This window comes from Sesamum indicum, linkage group LG9 (assembly GCF_026168435.1).
Source record: "Sesamum indicum cultivar Baizhima isolate 11 linkage group LG9, ASM2616843v1, whole genome shotgun sequence".
Lineage (NCBI taxonomy): Eukaryota > Viridiplantae > Streptophyta > Magnoliopsida > Lamiales > Pedaliaceae > Sesamum > Sesamum indicum.
Genome location: NC_142665.1, coordinates 24,065,843 through 24,080,182, shown reverse-complemented (window position 1 = coordinate 24,080,182; position 14,340 = coordinate 24,065,843). Strand labels below are relative to the sequence as shown.

The window sequence follows — 14,340 nt, the reverse complement described above, 5'->3', positions numbered from 1 at the left end:
TCTTCTAGGGTTCAACAGATTCTCGTACATTGTTCGGTTTAATGACTCTGCAATATTAAAGACAGGTTTAGGTAGAGTGGACATTAAGTTGGGAATAATCATGTATCCAACTTGTAATAAACTAATCACCAGAGAACACAGTTTACTTTTGTTACACCTCACTGCTTTAATAATAATAAAACAAGAAAAAAAAAAAAAAGACCATTGACCCTTAATTTAAGAGTTAATTACATTTATGGACCTCTAAAAATATGAAATTATATTTTTTTTTGCAAAAAATTCAAAATTATATTTACACCCCCTAAAAAATTCATCGTTTACAACTTACCCTCTTCTGCCAGGGTTTAGACCAAAAATACTAATGTTAGTGATAAGAATAAACAAAATTTTCAATTTTACTCCTCATTCAAACTGTAACATTTTTATACCTATAAAAAAATAAATATAATTTATATAAAGTCACAAATGTGTGACTATAATAAGTTATTGCTCCCAAATTATAATTATTGGCTAGAAACATTACAAGAGAATGTTAAATGAGCGATAAAATTGAAAATATATGTAATTTTTTCTATTAACAACAACATTTTCTATCCAAATTCTAATGAAAAGGAGTCAGATGTAAAATGAGAATTTTCAGAAGGGGTGTAATTATGATTTTAGAACTTTTTTCGAGAAAAGTATAATTTCATATATTTATAGAGGTGCAAGTTTAATCAACCCTTTATTTAATTAGGGAATCATGGCAGCCTGTAGCCTTTTTCCAGCTTTCCACGCAGTTGTATACATAAACACAATTTTACTTGTAATACTCAGAGACAGTTATGGAAGGAAATTATTCATCAGAGTTGCAAAACCTGCAGCCTCCAAACAAGGGCAATCTCATTACAATCCTCAGCATTGATGGTGGAGGTGTAAGAGGAATCATCCCTGCAGTCTTACTTGCTTACCTTGAATCCCAACTTCAGGTACAATATTCAAAATGAGGATATTTATGTATGCAAAAATCCACTAGTTGTATTTCAGGCATAGTTCTTGATAAGCTCCTTGTCTATATGTACACATGTAAGTTGTAAGAGTTCTTGTAAAGTAGTAACTTGGTGTGTTTGGTGGCATATATATGTAGGAATTGGATGGTGAAGATGTAAGAATTGCGGATTATTTCGATGTAATAGCAGGAACAAGCACAGGTGGTCTTGTGACGACGATGTTAACGGCTCCTGATACGAACAATCGCCCTCTTTATGCTGCAAAGGACATCGTTCCTTTTTATTTGGAGCATTCGCCTAAAATTTTTCCTCAGCCAAGGTAAGTACTAATTGACCAAGTTTATCGATCTGGTATTGACAACGTTACACGTATATGAATTTTCGGGCTAATTTTTGACAATTCGATGTTGTATTTGAATAACTGCAGAGGGCCGTTTGCAGGGTTGATAAGTATGATGAGGGGCTTTCATGGGCCAAAATATGATGGGAAGTATCTTCATAGTCTGACGAGGGAGATGTTGGGCAATACGAGGTTGCATCAGACCTTAACCAATGTTGTTCTTACAACCTTTGATATCAAGAAACTTCAACCTGCCATCTTCAGTTCCTATACGGTGCTCTCTCTCTCTCTCTCTCTCTCTCCATACCCAAGCATCAGGAACCAGCAAAGCTGTCCCATAACCAATAGAAATACAAGGATAATTAACATGTTCTAGGGTATTAACAATTCAGGCACCAGAGGACTCTACAATGGATGCCTTACTATCAGACATATGCATCAGCACCTCAGCTGCACCGACTTTCCTTCCTCCCCATTACTTTGAGAACCAAGGTGCAAAATTCAACCTCATAGATGGTGGCATTGTAGCTAACAACCCGGTAATGTCTCAAGACATGATGACCATAAGCATTTCTTTCTAGTTCAATGTAACTATGTACAATTCTCTTACATGGTACAAATGCCAAATCCTAATTTCAGACATTGGTTGCCATTTCGGAGGTGACAAGAGAGGTGTCCAATGAGAATCCTGATTTATTTCCAATAAAGCCAATGGATTTTGGTCGTTTTCTTGTCATATCGTTAGGGACGGGAGCCAGGAAGAATGAAGAGACGTATGACGCTAGACGTGCTGCACATTGGGGGGTCGTCCGATGGTTGTACGTAAATCCAAGCCCATTGCTGAAAGCATATAACCAAGCAAATGCAGACATGGTTGATTTTCACAATGCTGTGGTTTTTCAGGCACTTCATTCGCAACACAATTATCTCCGCATTCAAGTAAGGTTCCTTCTTTCTTACGATGAAAATTACATCATGTTCAGATGTAAGAATTTCTTAAAGTATATGATCAATTAATATTACATCATTATCCCTTTCAAGTACTATACACTGAATCTTGAATTGGATTAAGGAAGATGTTTCCCCTTATTTTGAATTGTGCTAAGGACGTGTTTGGTTTTCAAAAACATAGGATGAGACCTTGACGGGGGACCTAAGCTCAATGGACATAGCAACAAAGGAGAACTTGGAAAATCTGGTAAAAGTTGGCGAAGAGCTCTTGAAAAAACCAGTTGCAAGGATGAATTGCCAAACAGGAGCCTATGAACCTATTGAGAATGGTGGAACCAATATGGATGCACTGAAAGAGTGAGTTGAATTCCCTTTTTTTTCCCCCTTTCTCTAAAATCAAAGTTAATTATGTAGAATTATTACATATTACAAATTGCTGACATGAGTCATGTATTTTTTTCCTTGCATTTTCAGGTTCGCAAAGTTACTTTCTGAAGAAAGAAAAGTGCGGCTGTCCAACTTAAATTCTGCTCCATGAATATTCTCTATGATTCTGGGCCGAATTTTTTATTGCAATTTATATCGCATGTGTTATTTTATTTCATACATACACGTAATGTGTACAAAGATTATGTCATTAATATTATCAAAAGAAAAATTATATATATGCTTCGTTGCACAATTACAAGCCAAGAGAAATTGATAATAGTTTACTACAAATAACTCAATTATTATTCAGTAAAGTACATTTGCAAGGTTTTCTTCGCATACTAATCTCTTTCATAGTATTATTTTACTAAAGAGATTGAGTCGTTGTCAAGATATAATACATGAACGGGATTTGAAAAGATCACTTTTGTGCTAATTTACTAATTACACTTCTCTCTCTCTCTCTCAAGTCTTAATCAACCTTTGAGGTGATACATTTCATCAAATCCATCAGTAAAGATCAACTCATTTCATAATTATAGAATTAGTAACCACTTATATAATAAAATTTGATATAGGCAAACCATTTGTCTTAATTACAAATGAGAAGATTAAGTGTCTTATAAATATTAAAATTGGGAAATGTATTTTCATGACAAAATCTTGAGACTTATACAAATTTCATAACAGAGACAAAAGTTTAATCAAAAGATAATTCAAAATGAAAGTCAAATCCTTCGTATAAAAAACAACAAGGGATTAAGACAGTACATTACAAAAAAATGATTTTAAAAATAAATAATACATAATTTATTAAATATATTTAAATATTAAGAAGGGGGCAAATGAACATTTGTACACTTCAAATAATTCCAGAAATTGCAAAAAAAAAAAAAAAATACAAAAAAGGAAGCAATTCCACACAACAGGTGTGTGTGTGTGTGTGTGTGAAACACTCTTAGATTGTCCTAGTTTCTGTTTGACTTTAAACTCCTTCTCGCACTTGCACGTTCAATCGCGATCATTTTGCCCGGCCGTTTCTATCCTTGACTTAGTTTTATGTGCCTGGCTTTAGTTACCGTTTCGGCGAGCGCACGCAGGCTATTCAACGCCTGGAAAGGATATATGTGGTCCGCGCTGGTCGATTCTCACGTTGTTGACTTTGAGTTGTTGCAATTCTTTTCTAGATTCGAGTTTCCTGATTTTATTTTCTCCAAACTCGGCGACCTTTGCTGGTTTTGTAGTTTAACGTGCTTCTTTCTTTTTCAGCATTCTGATTCTCGCTCCCTTATCTCGGTCGGCTATCACTTGCAGGTAATGACTTATTCGATTTAGGATATAGAATCTGATTTTGAATTGGAGTAGTCACGTTTGCGGGAAAAAAAAAGAAAAAGTGCGAGAAAACTTGTCGAAGCTTTTGTGATATCAGCCTCATGTTTTGCACACACTATGGAATTTCTGATAATGCTGATTGTTTATTATGGAAATATATGTAGCTTGAAGAATTTAAAGAACAGAATTCCTACTTTAACAAGTTGGTGGTTGAACTGTCGGAATTCTTTAACTCATAAATACAGTAACCGAGAAACAACTTCTCTTAACTGCCTCATAAAAGAGTTTATCATTTATGATTAAGGGAATGGTAATGGAACATTCAATTACAGTGCATTCGTAGGCTATATCTTGGCTATTTATAGTTAACCTGCGCAAAGACATGTATTATGTATGACTTGAATATATAAGAATCATGAAAATTATTAGCATTTAGAACCACTTAATGTCTAAGGTTGCTCAATATCATCCTTTCCAAAGTTGCACATGAGTGAAAAATTTAAGCATGTCAGGAATGGATGACCTGTCTTTTTATATTTCAGAGAGCTTTTAGTCTTCTGTTTCTTATGTGCTTTAGGGATTCTCGCGATGCACCGAGTAGCAAATGCAGGAAATGCATCTAACGCAGCTCGCACTAGCAAGGAGAAGAGGTTGACATATGTTTTAAACGATGCAGACAATACAAAGGTGACTTTGTTTTTCCCCCCAAATGTGATTCTTTGTTAATTCATAAGTGATTCTTTATCTCAATGCTCCAGTGCTACAATGGTCTAACACCTTCTATCTTAAACTGAATAATTTACCCTCACTCGTCCAGCCACGTGCATGCCAGAGTAGGGGAAAACATACCTTCTTTCCATAACTGAGAAGTTCATGTAAAGGGATTGACATAGCTCGCGCAAGACACATCTTGAAGTTGCAGTTATTATTGGAAAAATACAGTAGCTGGATTGACATTATTTTTTTGTCATTTGCAGCATTGTGCTGGCATAAATTGCGTGGCTGTATTGAAGTCATCTGGACCAGAGGGATGCGATTACCTCTTCACTGGTAGTCGTGATAGCACATTAAAGAGATGGTCATTAGCTGATGATGGTGCAACCTGCTCAACAACATTTGAGTCTCATGTTGATTGGGTATAAGCCGATTATCATTGATGAGATTTACTTATATAGTCTTTTTTTTTTTTTAAATTTTATATTGAAGGCTTATTTGCCTGTTGAGTGACCAATCAAGACATTTTCATCATTTATGCCGTTCCATCGTTATTGTAATTCTGTAACCAGAAGGTATTTAACTTAGTTTCTGAACTAATTACAGATAAGCAAGAAGATATAGGAGTTATGGCTTTTGTAATATTCCATTATTGCCTGACTGTATGGAGGGTGTTTTGTAGCTTCTGAAACTTAATAGTACCTAAGAGCACTTGATTACCTGACCATATCCTAGAAAGAATAACAATACCAAGATAAGGAAGTTTGCTTCTACAAGAAGCTACTGCAGGATATCGTTCCAATGAGCACACAATGCTTTCTATATTAGGAATATATGTTTTGTTGAGAATTGGAACTATCATGTTCGTAAATCTGTATTTTTTATGTATAGCACTTCTTGATGTTTATGTTGGAAATTGTTGGCTGGTCAGGTCAATGATGTCATACTAACAGGTGGTAAGGTGTTGGTATCTTGCTCCTCAGATGCCACTGTTAAGGTTTGAACACTTTGCCTTTATGCCTTAATATATGATAACGACGCTTATGAATTAAAATTTTTCTTCTATTTTTGTTGATAATATTAGGTGTGGAATAGTTTGTCTGATGGAACAAGTGCTAGGACATTCCGTCAGCACTCTGACTTTGTCACTTGCCTTGCTGCAGCAGAGAAAAAAGTAACCTTTCTTGCAGACTCTTTTATAACTGTACTAAGGTCCTGCATTGATATTATATCTAGTTGGCAAGTACACGGAGGCATGATCTATTTTTTAATATGTTGGTTGTAATCCTTTTACTTTAATGTGTAGAGCAATCTTGTTGCCTCTGGTGGCCTTGGTGGGGAGGTTTTCATTTGGGATATTGAAGCCACACTTGCTCCCCTCTCCAAATTGAATGACGTAGATGAAGATTATAGTTCTACAACTGCCAATGGTATGGGTTCCTCAATGACGCATACAAGTCTTCAGCCTACCAGCTCAAGCAATAACATTTCAAAGCCTGCTACTCAATGTCAAGGATATGTTCCCCTTGCCGCAAAAGGCCATAAAGAGTCAGTTTATGCATTAGCCACCGATGATTGCGGAACACTGCTTGTTTCTGGTGGAACTGAGAAGGTAGGCCGTGTTGTTGGGCTCATTTCTTGAAGAATTTTCGGTTTATCTGATGCATATGGATCTCTAAGCTCTTTCTTAATGCTTTTTTCCCTTTCCATGTCCTTTTTAATGTTTAGCTAATGGGAAAATTTGGAAATTCTCTAACATGCACAGATGATTTTGTCATAGGTCGTGCGTGTTTGGGACCCAAGGACTGGTTCTAAAACCATGAAGCTTAGAGGGCACACAGATAACGTTAGGGCGCTACTATTGGATTCCTCTGGCAGGTTGGTCGGATGTACTTCCGTTAATCTTATGTTTCCAAGGGTCCTATTGTTGTTGGAGTAGGCATATTTATCTCCAAATATTTGCATAGGCAGAAGTTAAATGCTCATCTGAAACATATTAGTTCGTTGTCTTAGGTTAAGCCAATATTGTTTGTAACATATGCAGTTCTTGTTTCGCTTGGAAGCACCTATCTTGCATTCCAAACTAATGTAACAATAATTCTGCCAGGTATTATGAGAAAACAAATGAAATTGCTTGGATGATCCTAATGCCAATTCCCAAGGATCTTCTGCATTCCAGCGGATTTTTTTGTAGTTGTGTAAATCTTAATGATAATTTTTTGTCCTGATGATTTGCAGATATTGCTTATCTGGGTCCTCTGATTCGATGATCAGGTATGCATGCTATTTATAATTTCAATGACCAAGCAAAACATTAGTGATGAGTCAAAGTATCACCGACTTGTGTTATTCCTGGCCCCTTGCTTCCTTCTAGTCGTTTGCAGTGATTATGCTCTACAAATTTCTTTGTCTTCTCCGTATACTGTGAGACATTTGTTTTAGGGTCTTTGTATGCTGTCCAATGGTTCCTTATGAATTTACTGTTGTAAAAGCATGGAGTTCTGTGTTACCGTTTCCTTAGCTTTTTCATGTACATGTTATAACATGACAATTGTGCAATTTCACTGATTTGTTTAATTGTATTCATTATGGTTTTTATATTTTCTGATGAAAAACTTCATAGGTTATGGGATCTTGGCCAGCAGCGATGCGTGCATTCCTATGCTGTGCACACAGACTCTGTGTGGGCACTTGCTAGCACTCCAACATTTAGTCACGTTTATAGTGGTGGAAGGGATCTTTCTGTGAGTGAAGCTCCCGACAACCCACACATACAAATTAAAAAGAAAATGCTCTTGACCACCTTCTTGAAACTAATTTTATTAGTACTTTTAGTTGTATCTGACAGACTTGGCAACGAGGGAAAGCGTATTGCTTTGTAATGAAGATCATCCTATATTGCAATTGGCACTGCATGACGATGGTATATGGGTTGCCACAACAGATTCTTCTCTACATAGATGGCCAGCTGAAGCACATAATCCAGTGAAAGTTCTTCAAAGAGGTGGTTCATTTCTAGCTGGCAACTTGTCATTTTCGAGAGCAAGGGCTTCACTTGAGGGTTCCACACCTGTGAGTTAATATTCCATTTTCTGTGCTCTGATACACAGTTTCAACTTTTTGTTTCCAACATTGAAGAAATCCTTGAGTTGAATAATTTTCCTCTAAAAAAGATTTGATCTCTTTTCTGATTGAGTAAAGCTGGACGCAAGGGAGTTGCTTGATGTATATTCATTCTTCATTCTCAGACTGCAGTATACCTAAGTAGGATAGTTCTGCAATAGGAGGAGCAGAAAGCAAGACATGGCTTGAAACACAATCTCATACCACAATATTTGGATTGAATTTTATCCTGTTAACATTTTTATTTTTCCGTCAATTTGCAGAAGAGTAGTTATTGATGTACCTTTAGTTTCCATGAATTACCAAAATCTGGCAATAACAGTTATGCAATAGTATAATTCCTATATGTTTTTCTTGTTATGAAGTGTTATTGTGTCCTTTGATTTTTTATCTCAGTCTTGTTTAGAAGTTATAGAATAAGCTTGTTACAGTTCAACCTGGATTGATATTTCATCCTTCCACCCTCTGCTAGAGGAATAATTTGCCCAAGTAAGCAACTCACAATGAAATGTTTGTTTAGGTTCCTGTTTATAGGGAACCATCATGTAGCATTCTTGGAACTTCAGCTATAGTGCAGCATGAGATTCTAAAAAATAGAAGGCATATCTTGACTAAGGTAAGTTGATGTATTTTCTTTTGTCAGCCCATCTGTAACTTATATTCTTTGTAGTGATTGTTTGTCCTTGTAGATTTATTGTTTTAAACTGATAGATGAATCCTACCTTTTCTAGGATACTGTTGGTGCAGTGAAGTTGTGGGAAATTACAAGAGGTGTTGTTATCGAAAACTTCGGAATGGTTAGTGCATGATTTGAACTTAATTATTTTTCTGGGTTGCAGTTTGTCTCTGGGAGGACCAAATTCTGCAGTCTGTCTATATGGTTCGGCTTTCTCTATAGTTCCTGTTCTTTTTATGCTTACTAACGCTCATTTACTTTGTGTCGTTAGATTTCATTTGAGAAGAAGAAAGAAGAATTGTTTGAAATGGTATGTATCTCTAGCTTCTGTTTTCTATTTCTTCTGTTTCCTCTGCATCTTTTGACGTAATTATGCTTATTCAGGTGAGTGTTCCTGCGTGGTTCACGGTAGATACAAGGTTCGGGAGTTTGTCAGTACACTTAGATACCCCGCAATGCTTTTCTGCTGAGATGTACTCCACTGATCTCAGTATTGCTGGAAAGACTGAGGATGACAAGGTAGTTACTAAGAAAATTATCTTCATTTTATTCTGTCTGTGCAAACTCTGCCCTCGACTGAATTGCACGTTTCCAAACATTTAGGCTAGAGTTCGTAGCATGATTTATATATTTGGCGATGCCATAGATTTACTTATTCCGTAATGCAACTGATGTTTGTGGCCTATTCTTCCAGATTGAGTGTATTTTTCATTATAAATATGTAGGTTAATTTGGCAAGAGAAACCCTCAAAGGGTTGTTGACGCATTGGTTAAATAAAAGAAGGCAGCTATTTGGATCTCAAACTTCTACAAATGGAGAAATTCCATCTGGAAAGGATAAGTCTACGAGGACATTATCCTTATCTAAATTTGACGGGGATGCTTCTTCTGATAATGATGCTACTGTATATCCACCATTTGAATTTTCTGCAGTTGCTCCTCCTTCTATTGTTACCGAAGGCTCTCAAGGAGGCCCTTGGAGAAAGAAAATTACCAACCTGGTTGGAACTGAAGATGAGAGAGATTTCCCATGCTGGGTTCTTGATTGTGTGTTGAGTAATCGCCTGCCTCCAAGGGAAAATACCAAGTAATTTCCTAGATATGTCCCTTTCTCATTGAAATTTGTTACATGTTATATATTTTATCTACCGCATGCTAGTTAGAAAATGATGGACTTCCGGGTATCTTCTGGATTTTGGTCATAACTTCCGCCTGACTGTTGTGTTGTTCATCTAATTCATATCCCTAAGACCCAAAACTTTTTTACATGCATGATCCTATTTACTTTAAATTTGATGAGTTGATTACTTTCTTTTGGTTTCTGTGTGTTTGTACTGATTCTCATTGTTCACTGTGCTGGTCTATATATCTAATTGTCTCTTTAGAATTTCTCTTTCATTGAAATTCAATTGCATTTTTCTTCTCTCATTTGGTTCAATTATGATAATCAATCAAATAGTTGTATCCTGCGGTTAAGTGTTCCTGTTAATTTTTTACTGTAGTTTCTTGGAGTAGAGTTTCTGCTGAAGCAGTTAAACTGGTGATCTCTCCCTGATGCTCTAAAACTAAGATTTGCAAAGCCATTCTTGATGATCATATTTGGACTAGTTGTACGAGGATAAATAGTCCATCCATCTTGTCAACACAAAAAACTATATAGTGCTTACACCCTTAGTGAAAAATGGAATTGTTAATAAGGCGATGCTTACCATGCTCATCCATTTTTGCTTTATGCATCTGGTTTTGTCTTGTTTCAACTCTTATTAAGTCCGAAACAACACGCAAGTGAATTGAACTGAGTTTAATCTAATTAACCCCTCTAAGCTCTCTTTAATTGATTTAATTCATAATTTCTTCCCCGTATCTTCAATTCTGTTTGCAGTTTATCATTCTCCAGCCCTTTCTCTCCCCCCATTTTTTGCATTTCTATATGATGGTGAACAAACCATCCCTTTTTCTTCACTTAGAGAAGCCACTGAATTTATATTCTTGTTATTGTCTTCTTGATGTTACTTTCGTGATGTGTCAATTACATGTAAATTTTGTTTATTGCAGATGTAGCTTCTATTTGCACCCATGTGAAGGTTCTACTCTGCAGACCCTTACACAAGGAAAACTTAGCGCTCCTCGCATTTTGAGAATACATAAAGTGAGAATTCCCTCTGGGTAGCATAAGGCTGATTTGTAAAATTAGCATCAACACTTCCGAAGCTGTTAGTAGGCCACCCTTAAAACTTTCAGATAAAAAATAAAACACACATCGGGTTTTAGGCCATGATACTGGTTTGGTCGAGTATCTCATTAGTGGCAATCAAATCTCAAGGTTGCTAGCAACTGGAATTGCCGACTTCAATTGTTTTGACATTAGTGGTAGTTTGCATCTGATTTTGTACCTGGCAATTATGGTTAGGAACTAAACTCAATTGCTAGCAAATTTGATTTTAAATGGTTACAAGAAACAGCGTTGATACTCCTTTTCTTGATAATCAGTAGTTTTGAGATCCCTATCCATGGCATCATCCAGGTTGCCAAAACCAATTAAAACTATGTTCTAGATCACTAAAATAGTGGGTTTAAGTTTGAGTAACTTCCTCAGTTGACAAACAAGAGCAATAGAAGGAATGTTAATAGGGCCTGCCAACACTACTTGATCTGATATTCATCTACATAGTCTTTTAAAAGGACATCATCTCAACTACCAAAAAACAGCAAGCAATGCATTATTTTGAGGTTGCTTCAATTTGTTTTTATAGGTTGTCAACTATGTCATAGAAAAGATGCTTCTAGATAAGTCAATGGATAGCTTGAATGCGGATGGAAATTTCGCGAAGGGGATGCCTCCAGTTGTTGGAGATGGTTCTTCTCATTTTGGGCTGAAACCGTGGCAAAAGCTCAAGCCTTCTATAGAGATCATGTGCAATAATAAGGCAAGTTTGTCTGTAATAGGTCTACTTGTACAAATAGCGAGAAATTGACGCTGTTTCAATTTATTTTCATGCCCGTTTGGTGTAAATTATTCCTAAAAATGAAAACAAAACAAAGCTTGGGATATGTTTCGATGAAATGTTTTTGCAATTGGAAGACTGTTCTAGCTGAATGTTGTTCTTTGGTGTACTTTAAATGCCCAAGGACTTCCTGGAAATGTGAAAGAGTTTCAGAACTTGAGCCACAATTTTTTATTTTGATTCAAGATAAATATTTCTCCTTTTGCCATTGACTATTGGTGAAATATCAAGTTTAGTGAAGCTGCTGAACTGGTGGTGTTCCCTAACGTTTACAAATTCTCACAAGTTGATAAAACTATGGCTTCTGAAATAATGAGATTATGTTCCCCGTAATTGCTTTACTTAATCATATCCCTTCTCAGTCTGTTTCTTATTTAGTTCATGAGTAGTCTTAACGATCACGTTTTATATGTTGTACAACAAAAACCATTTAAACTGTGTTTCCCCTTCATATGAAGTCTGATAATACTTCTATTGTGGTTCCCCAGGTATTAACTCCAGACATGAACTTAGCCACTGTCCAGGCGTACATATGGAAGAAACCTGAAGACCTTATCCTTAACTACAGAGTGGTGCAAAGCAGGTGATAGAAGACATTTTGAAGGTGGTACTGGCATACTGCATCCTTAGGGGTGTACTGGTTACTATATATTTATGTTACATGATTCTAGTTTTAATTTTTGGTGCGCTGGTGTCGTTCAGTTGAAGTATGCAATTTCAGAGTAGACCTCAGAGTGGTGTTGATCTGCCAAAAGTTTTGTTGTTTTGAGTTACTGATACCTTCAGTTTGAGCACAAGGATGACTAACAAGTTTATGCTGATAGAAGATAACACTGCAAGATTTAAAATACTAAATTACTGTTCAGCAGCATAGTACAGATTTAGCTAATAGACTTATTAAAAGAAGGAAGATGAAAAGTGAAGTTGCTTTTCACATCCAATCTTAATATTTAACTCCAATGGTTCAACTTTGTATTTAGCAGAAACTTGATAAGTCTTCAATTGTACATAGTAGCAGCACATCATGATTTGCTGGGTTACGTCCGGCTTCAGCTTGAGTTTGAGATAGAGCAATAAGGTATATATACTTTTGTGCTTCAGTTAGGCCGAACATTTAAACATTGATGTGCAACACATTTTTCAAACTGTAAAGTTGGGCAAGAGGGTTTTTATTTTTTCTCTTTCCAAATGTTGCTGCACATTGGTCCACCTAGTAGAATTAATTAGTTTTCTTGCATTTTGATTGATTCATACATTCTGGAGTTTGTGATGGCTGTTCAATTATTTCTTGTGGGGTCATGAGCTAAGTTCAGGATTTCAAGTCCATCATCTGTGCTTTTTATTGCTTCTACATCTTCAATATTTGGAGATAATGACAAGCTTCCAGGAGAACACGTACATTTTGTTTAACATTGACGTCCTAGCCCTCGTACTTTTACAAGTTTCCATTCATTTCAATCTAAAAGTTGATGCTGTTTGCTGTAATTGTGCACATCTTTTTATTTGAGCACTAAAAAAAACTGCTTGTTCACCGCTTCTGTTGCTCATGTGCAGGGTTGATGTGGTCTTCGGTGGTGAAGCGACTCATCTCATGCAAGTACACGGGGCGATTGCTGTGAATATACACCATCTACCCTGTTTGTGGAATGCAAGAAAACCGAGCACTTACTTTGTACATAGCAACATCCGATGTATGTTGGGAACACTTGTGGGATGTCTCCAGTTGGATGAATTAATTATAAATTGAACTCGGGTTGCTTCCTTGATTTAGAAAGTCTACTAGAAAATGGACGTGACCAGCAACCAGCTGCAGTCGTATTTGTTGGCAAGATGCGATTGAGGGTATCTTGAATTAGGTGGCGGAGTTGCTGAGCGTATGTGTTTAGAAACACTGTTGTGGTGAGGAACAATTCTTTATTTCTTCAAAGAAATAACAGGGCTCCAGCGATCAAATCAATTTTTTTGGAACTTTGTTTAATATGTGGATTTTCCAATTTCTTAAGTTATCATCTCGGTTCATCAACTGAAGCCTGCTGTTGGAACAATGTCTCGAATCGGCACCCGTCGTAGTTATTGCGGTAGGACCAGACGCACCAACTGGATATCGAATTTTCTGTGGAGACTATGGTACGTCAATATAGGCTCCATACTATAAACTTATTTTATGTTCCTCCAAGGTTTTGAAATGGGAGGTTATATACGTTCCAACTACTGTTTCGCTCTTCTATATATTCTGCTTTGTTAAAGTGAGATTTGAAATTCATTACGTTTGATTTCATATTTTCGCATTTAGAGACAAGATAAACAAACTCAATATTTGTTTTTACGTTACATTTTATTTGTGTATTTTTTTTGTTTTTCAAATTTTTATATATAATATAAAAGAGACATGATTTGACAATAAATAGTAATATTTATCTCTTAAAAATACAATATTAACATACAATATTAACATACAATATTTACATATATACATAAATAAAAGTATATATAAAAAAAAGATATAATTCAACATGAACAATAATTTTTATCATTCAAATCCCAACATCAAATTTATATCATTTATTTTGGAATGTTTTAAATTACCTCAAAATACAAAATTCAAATATACCATTTATTTTCAATACACACTTATTTATCTCTATTTTTCTCTCTCTATTTCCAAAACGCAAAACAAAACATTCAAGACACAAATCCAAATATTATGATTGTCTTTTAAGTTCATGTTTGGCCTAGTGAATTCTGAGCTGAGTTCGCATCGCACGTTATCATTTGCCAACC

At 35.9% G+C, this 14,340-nt stretch overlaps 2 protein-coding genes across 10 annotated transcripts; both read left to right on the top strand.

Annotated features, from left to right (window-relative positions):
* Nucleotides 1–792: 792 nt before the first annotated feature.
* LOC105177656 (patatin-like protein 1) lies at nucleotides 793–2,945 on the top strand. Its single transcript, XM_011100879.3, has 7 exons — nucleotides 793–968; nucleotides 1,127–1,308; nucleotides 1,417–1,603; nucleotides 1,722–1,868; nucleotides 1,969–2,268; nucleotides 2,462–2,637; nucleotides 2,755–2,945. The coding sequence occupies exons 1-7, from the start codon at nucleotides 825–827 to the stop codon at nucleotides 2,816–2,818; spliced, it is 1,200 nt and encodes a 399-aa protein (XP_011099181.1). The 5' UTR covers nucleotides 793–824; the 3' UTR covers nucleotides 2,819–2,945.
* Nucleotides 2,946–3,644: 699 nt separating this feature from the next.
* Nucleotides 3,645–13,820, top strand: LOC105177637 (uncharacterized). 9 transcript variants are annotated; one of them, XR_002288359.2, is made up of 20 exons: nucleotides 3,645–4,023; nucleotides 4,619–4,728; nucleotides 5,019–5,177; nucleotides 5,687–5,752; nucleotides 5,840–5,929; nucleotides 6,062–6,367; nucleotides 6,536–6,633; nucleotides 6,994–7,029; nucleotides 7,379–7,499; nucleotides 7,591–7,827; nucleotides 8,399–8,494; nucleotides 8,610–8,675; nucleotides 8,826–8,864; nucleotides 8,939–9,073; nucleotides 9,280–9,641; nucleotides 10,610–10,703; nucleotides 11,308–11,481; nucleotides 12,048–12,163; nucleotides 13,114–13,458; nucleotides 13,563–13,820. XR_002288359.2 is itself a non-coding variant. In XM_011100857.3 (20 exons), exons 3-19 carry the CDS (start codon nucleotides 4,630–4,632, stop codon nucleotides 12,144–12,146), a joined length of 2,277 nt encoding a protein of 758 aa, XP_011099159.1. In that variant the 5' UTR covers nucleotides 3,645–3,839; nucleotides 3,979–4,023; nucleotides 4,619–4,629; the 3' UTR covers nucleotides 12,147–12,163; nucleotides 13,114–13,820. The 9 variants fall into 9 exon arrangements, 7 of the variants coding, with proteins under 7 accessions (XP_011099159.1, XP_011099158.1, XP_011099156.1 ...); XR_002288360.2 differs by adding an exon at nucleotides 12,543–12,637 and having other exon boundaries at nucleotides 13,114–13,820; XM_011100857.3 differs by having other exon boundaries at nucleotides 3,645–3,839; nucleotides 3,979–4,023; nucleotides 13,114–13,820.
* Nucleotides 13,821–14,340: the final 520 nt, after the last annotated feature.

Excerpts from the sequence above, each read along its gene's own strand:
- LOC105177637 (XM_020699170.2), top strand. The coding sequence starts at position 4,630 with ATGCACCGAGTAGCAAATGCAGGAAATGCATCTAACGCAGCTCGCACT. Across the intron at positions 6,634-6,993 it reads CTATTGGATTCCTCTGGCAG|ATATTGCTTATCTGGGTCCT; the intron begins GTTGGTCGGATG and ends GATGATTTGCAG. Across the intron at positions 8,865-8,938 it reads AAGAAGAATTGTTTGAAATG|GTGAGTGTTCCTGCGTGGTT; the intron begins GTATGTATCTCT and ends ATGCTTATTCAG.
- LOC105177656 (XM_011100879.3), top strand. The coding sequence starts at position 825 with ATGGAAGGAAATTATTCATCAGAGTTGCAAAACCTGCAGCCTCCAAAC. Across the intron at positions 1,869-1,968 it reads GCATTGTAGCTAACAACCCG|ACATTGGTTGCCATTTCGGA; the intron begins GTAATGTCTCAA and ends TCCTAATTTCAG. Across the intron at positions 2,269-2,461 it reads ACAATTATCTCCGCATTCAA|GATGAGACCTTGACGGGGGA; the intron begins GTAAGGTTCCTT and ends TCAAAAACATAG.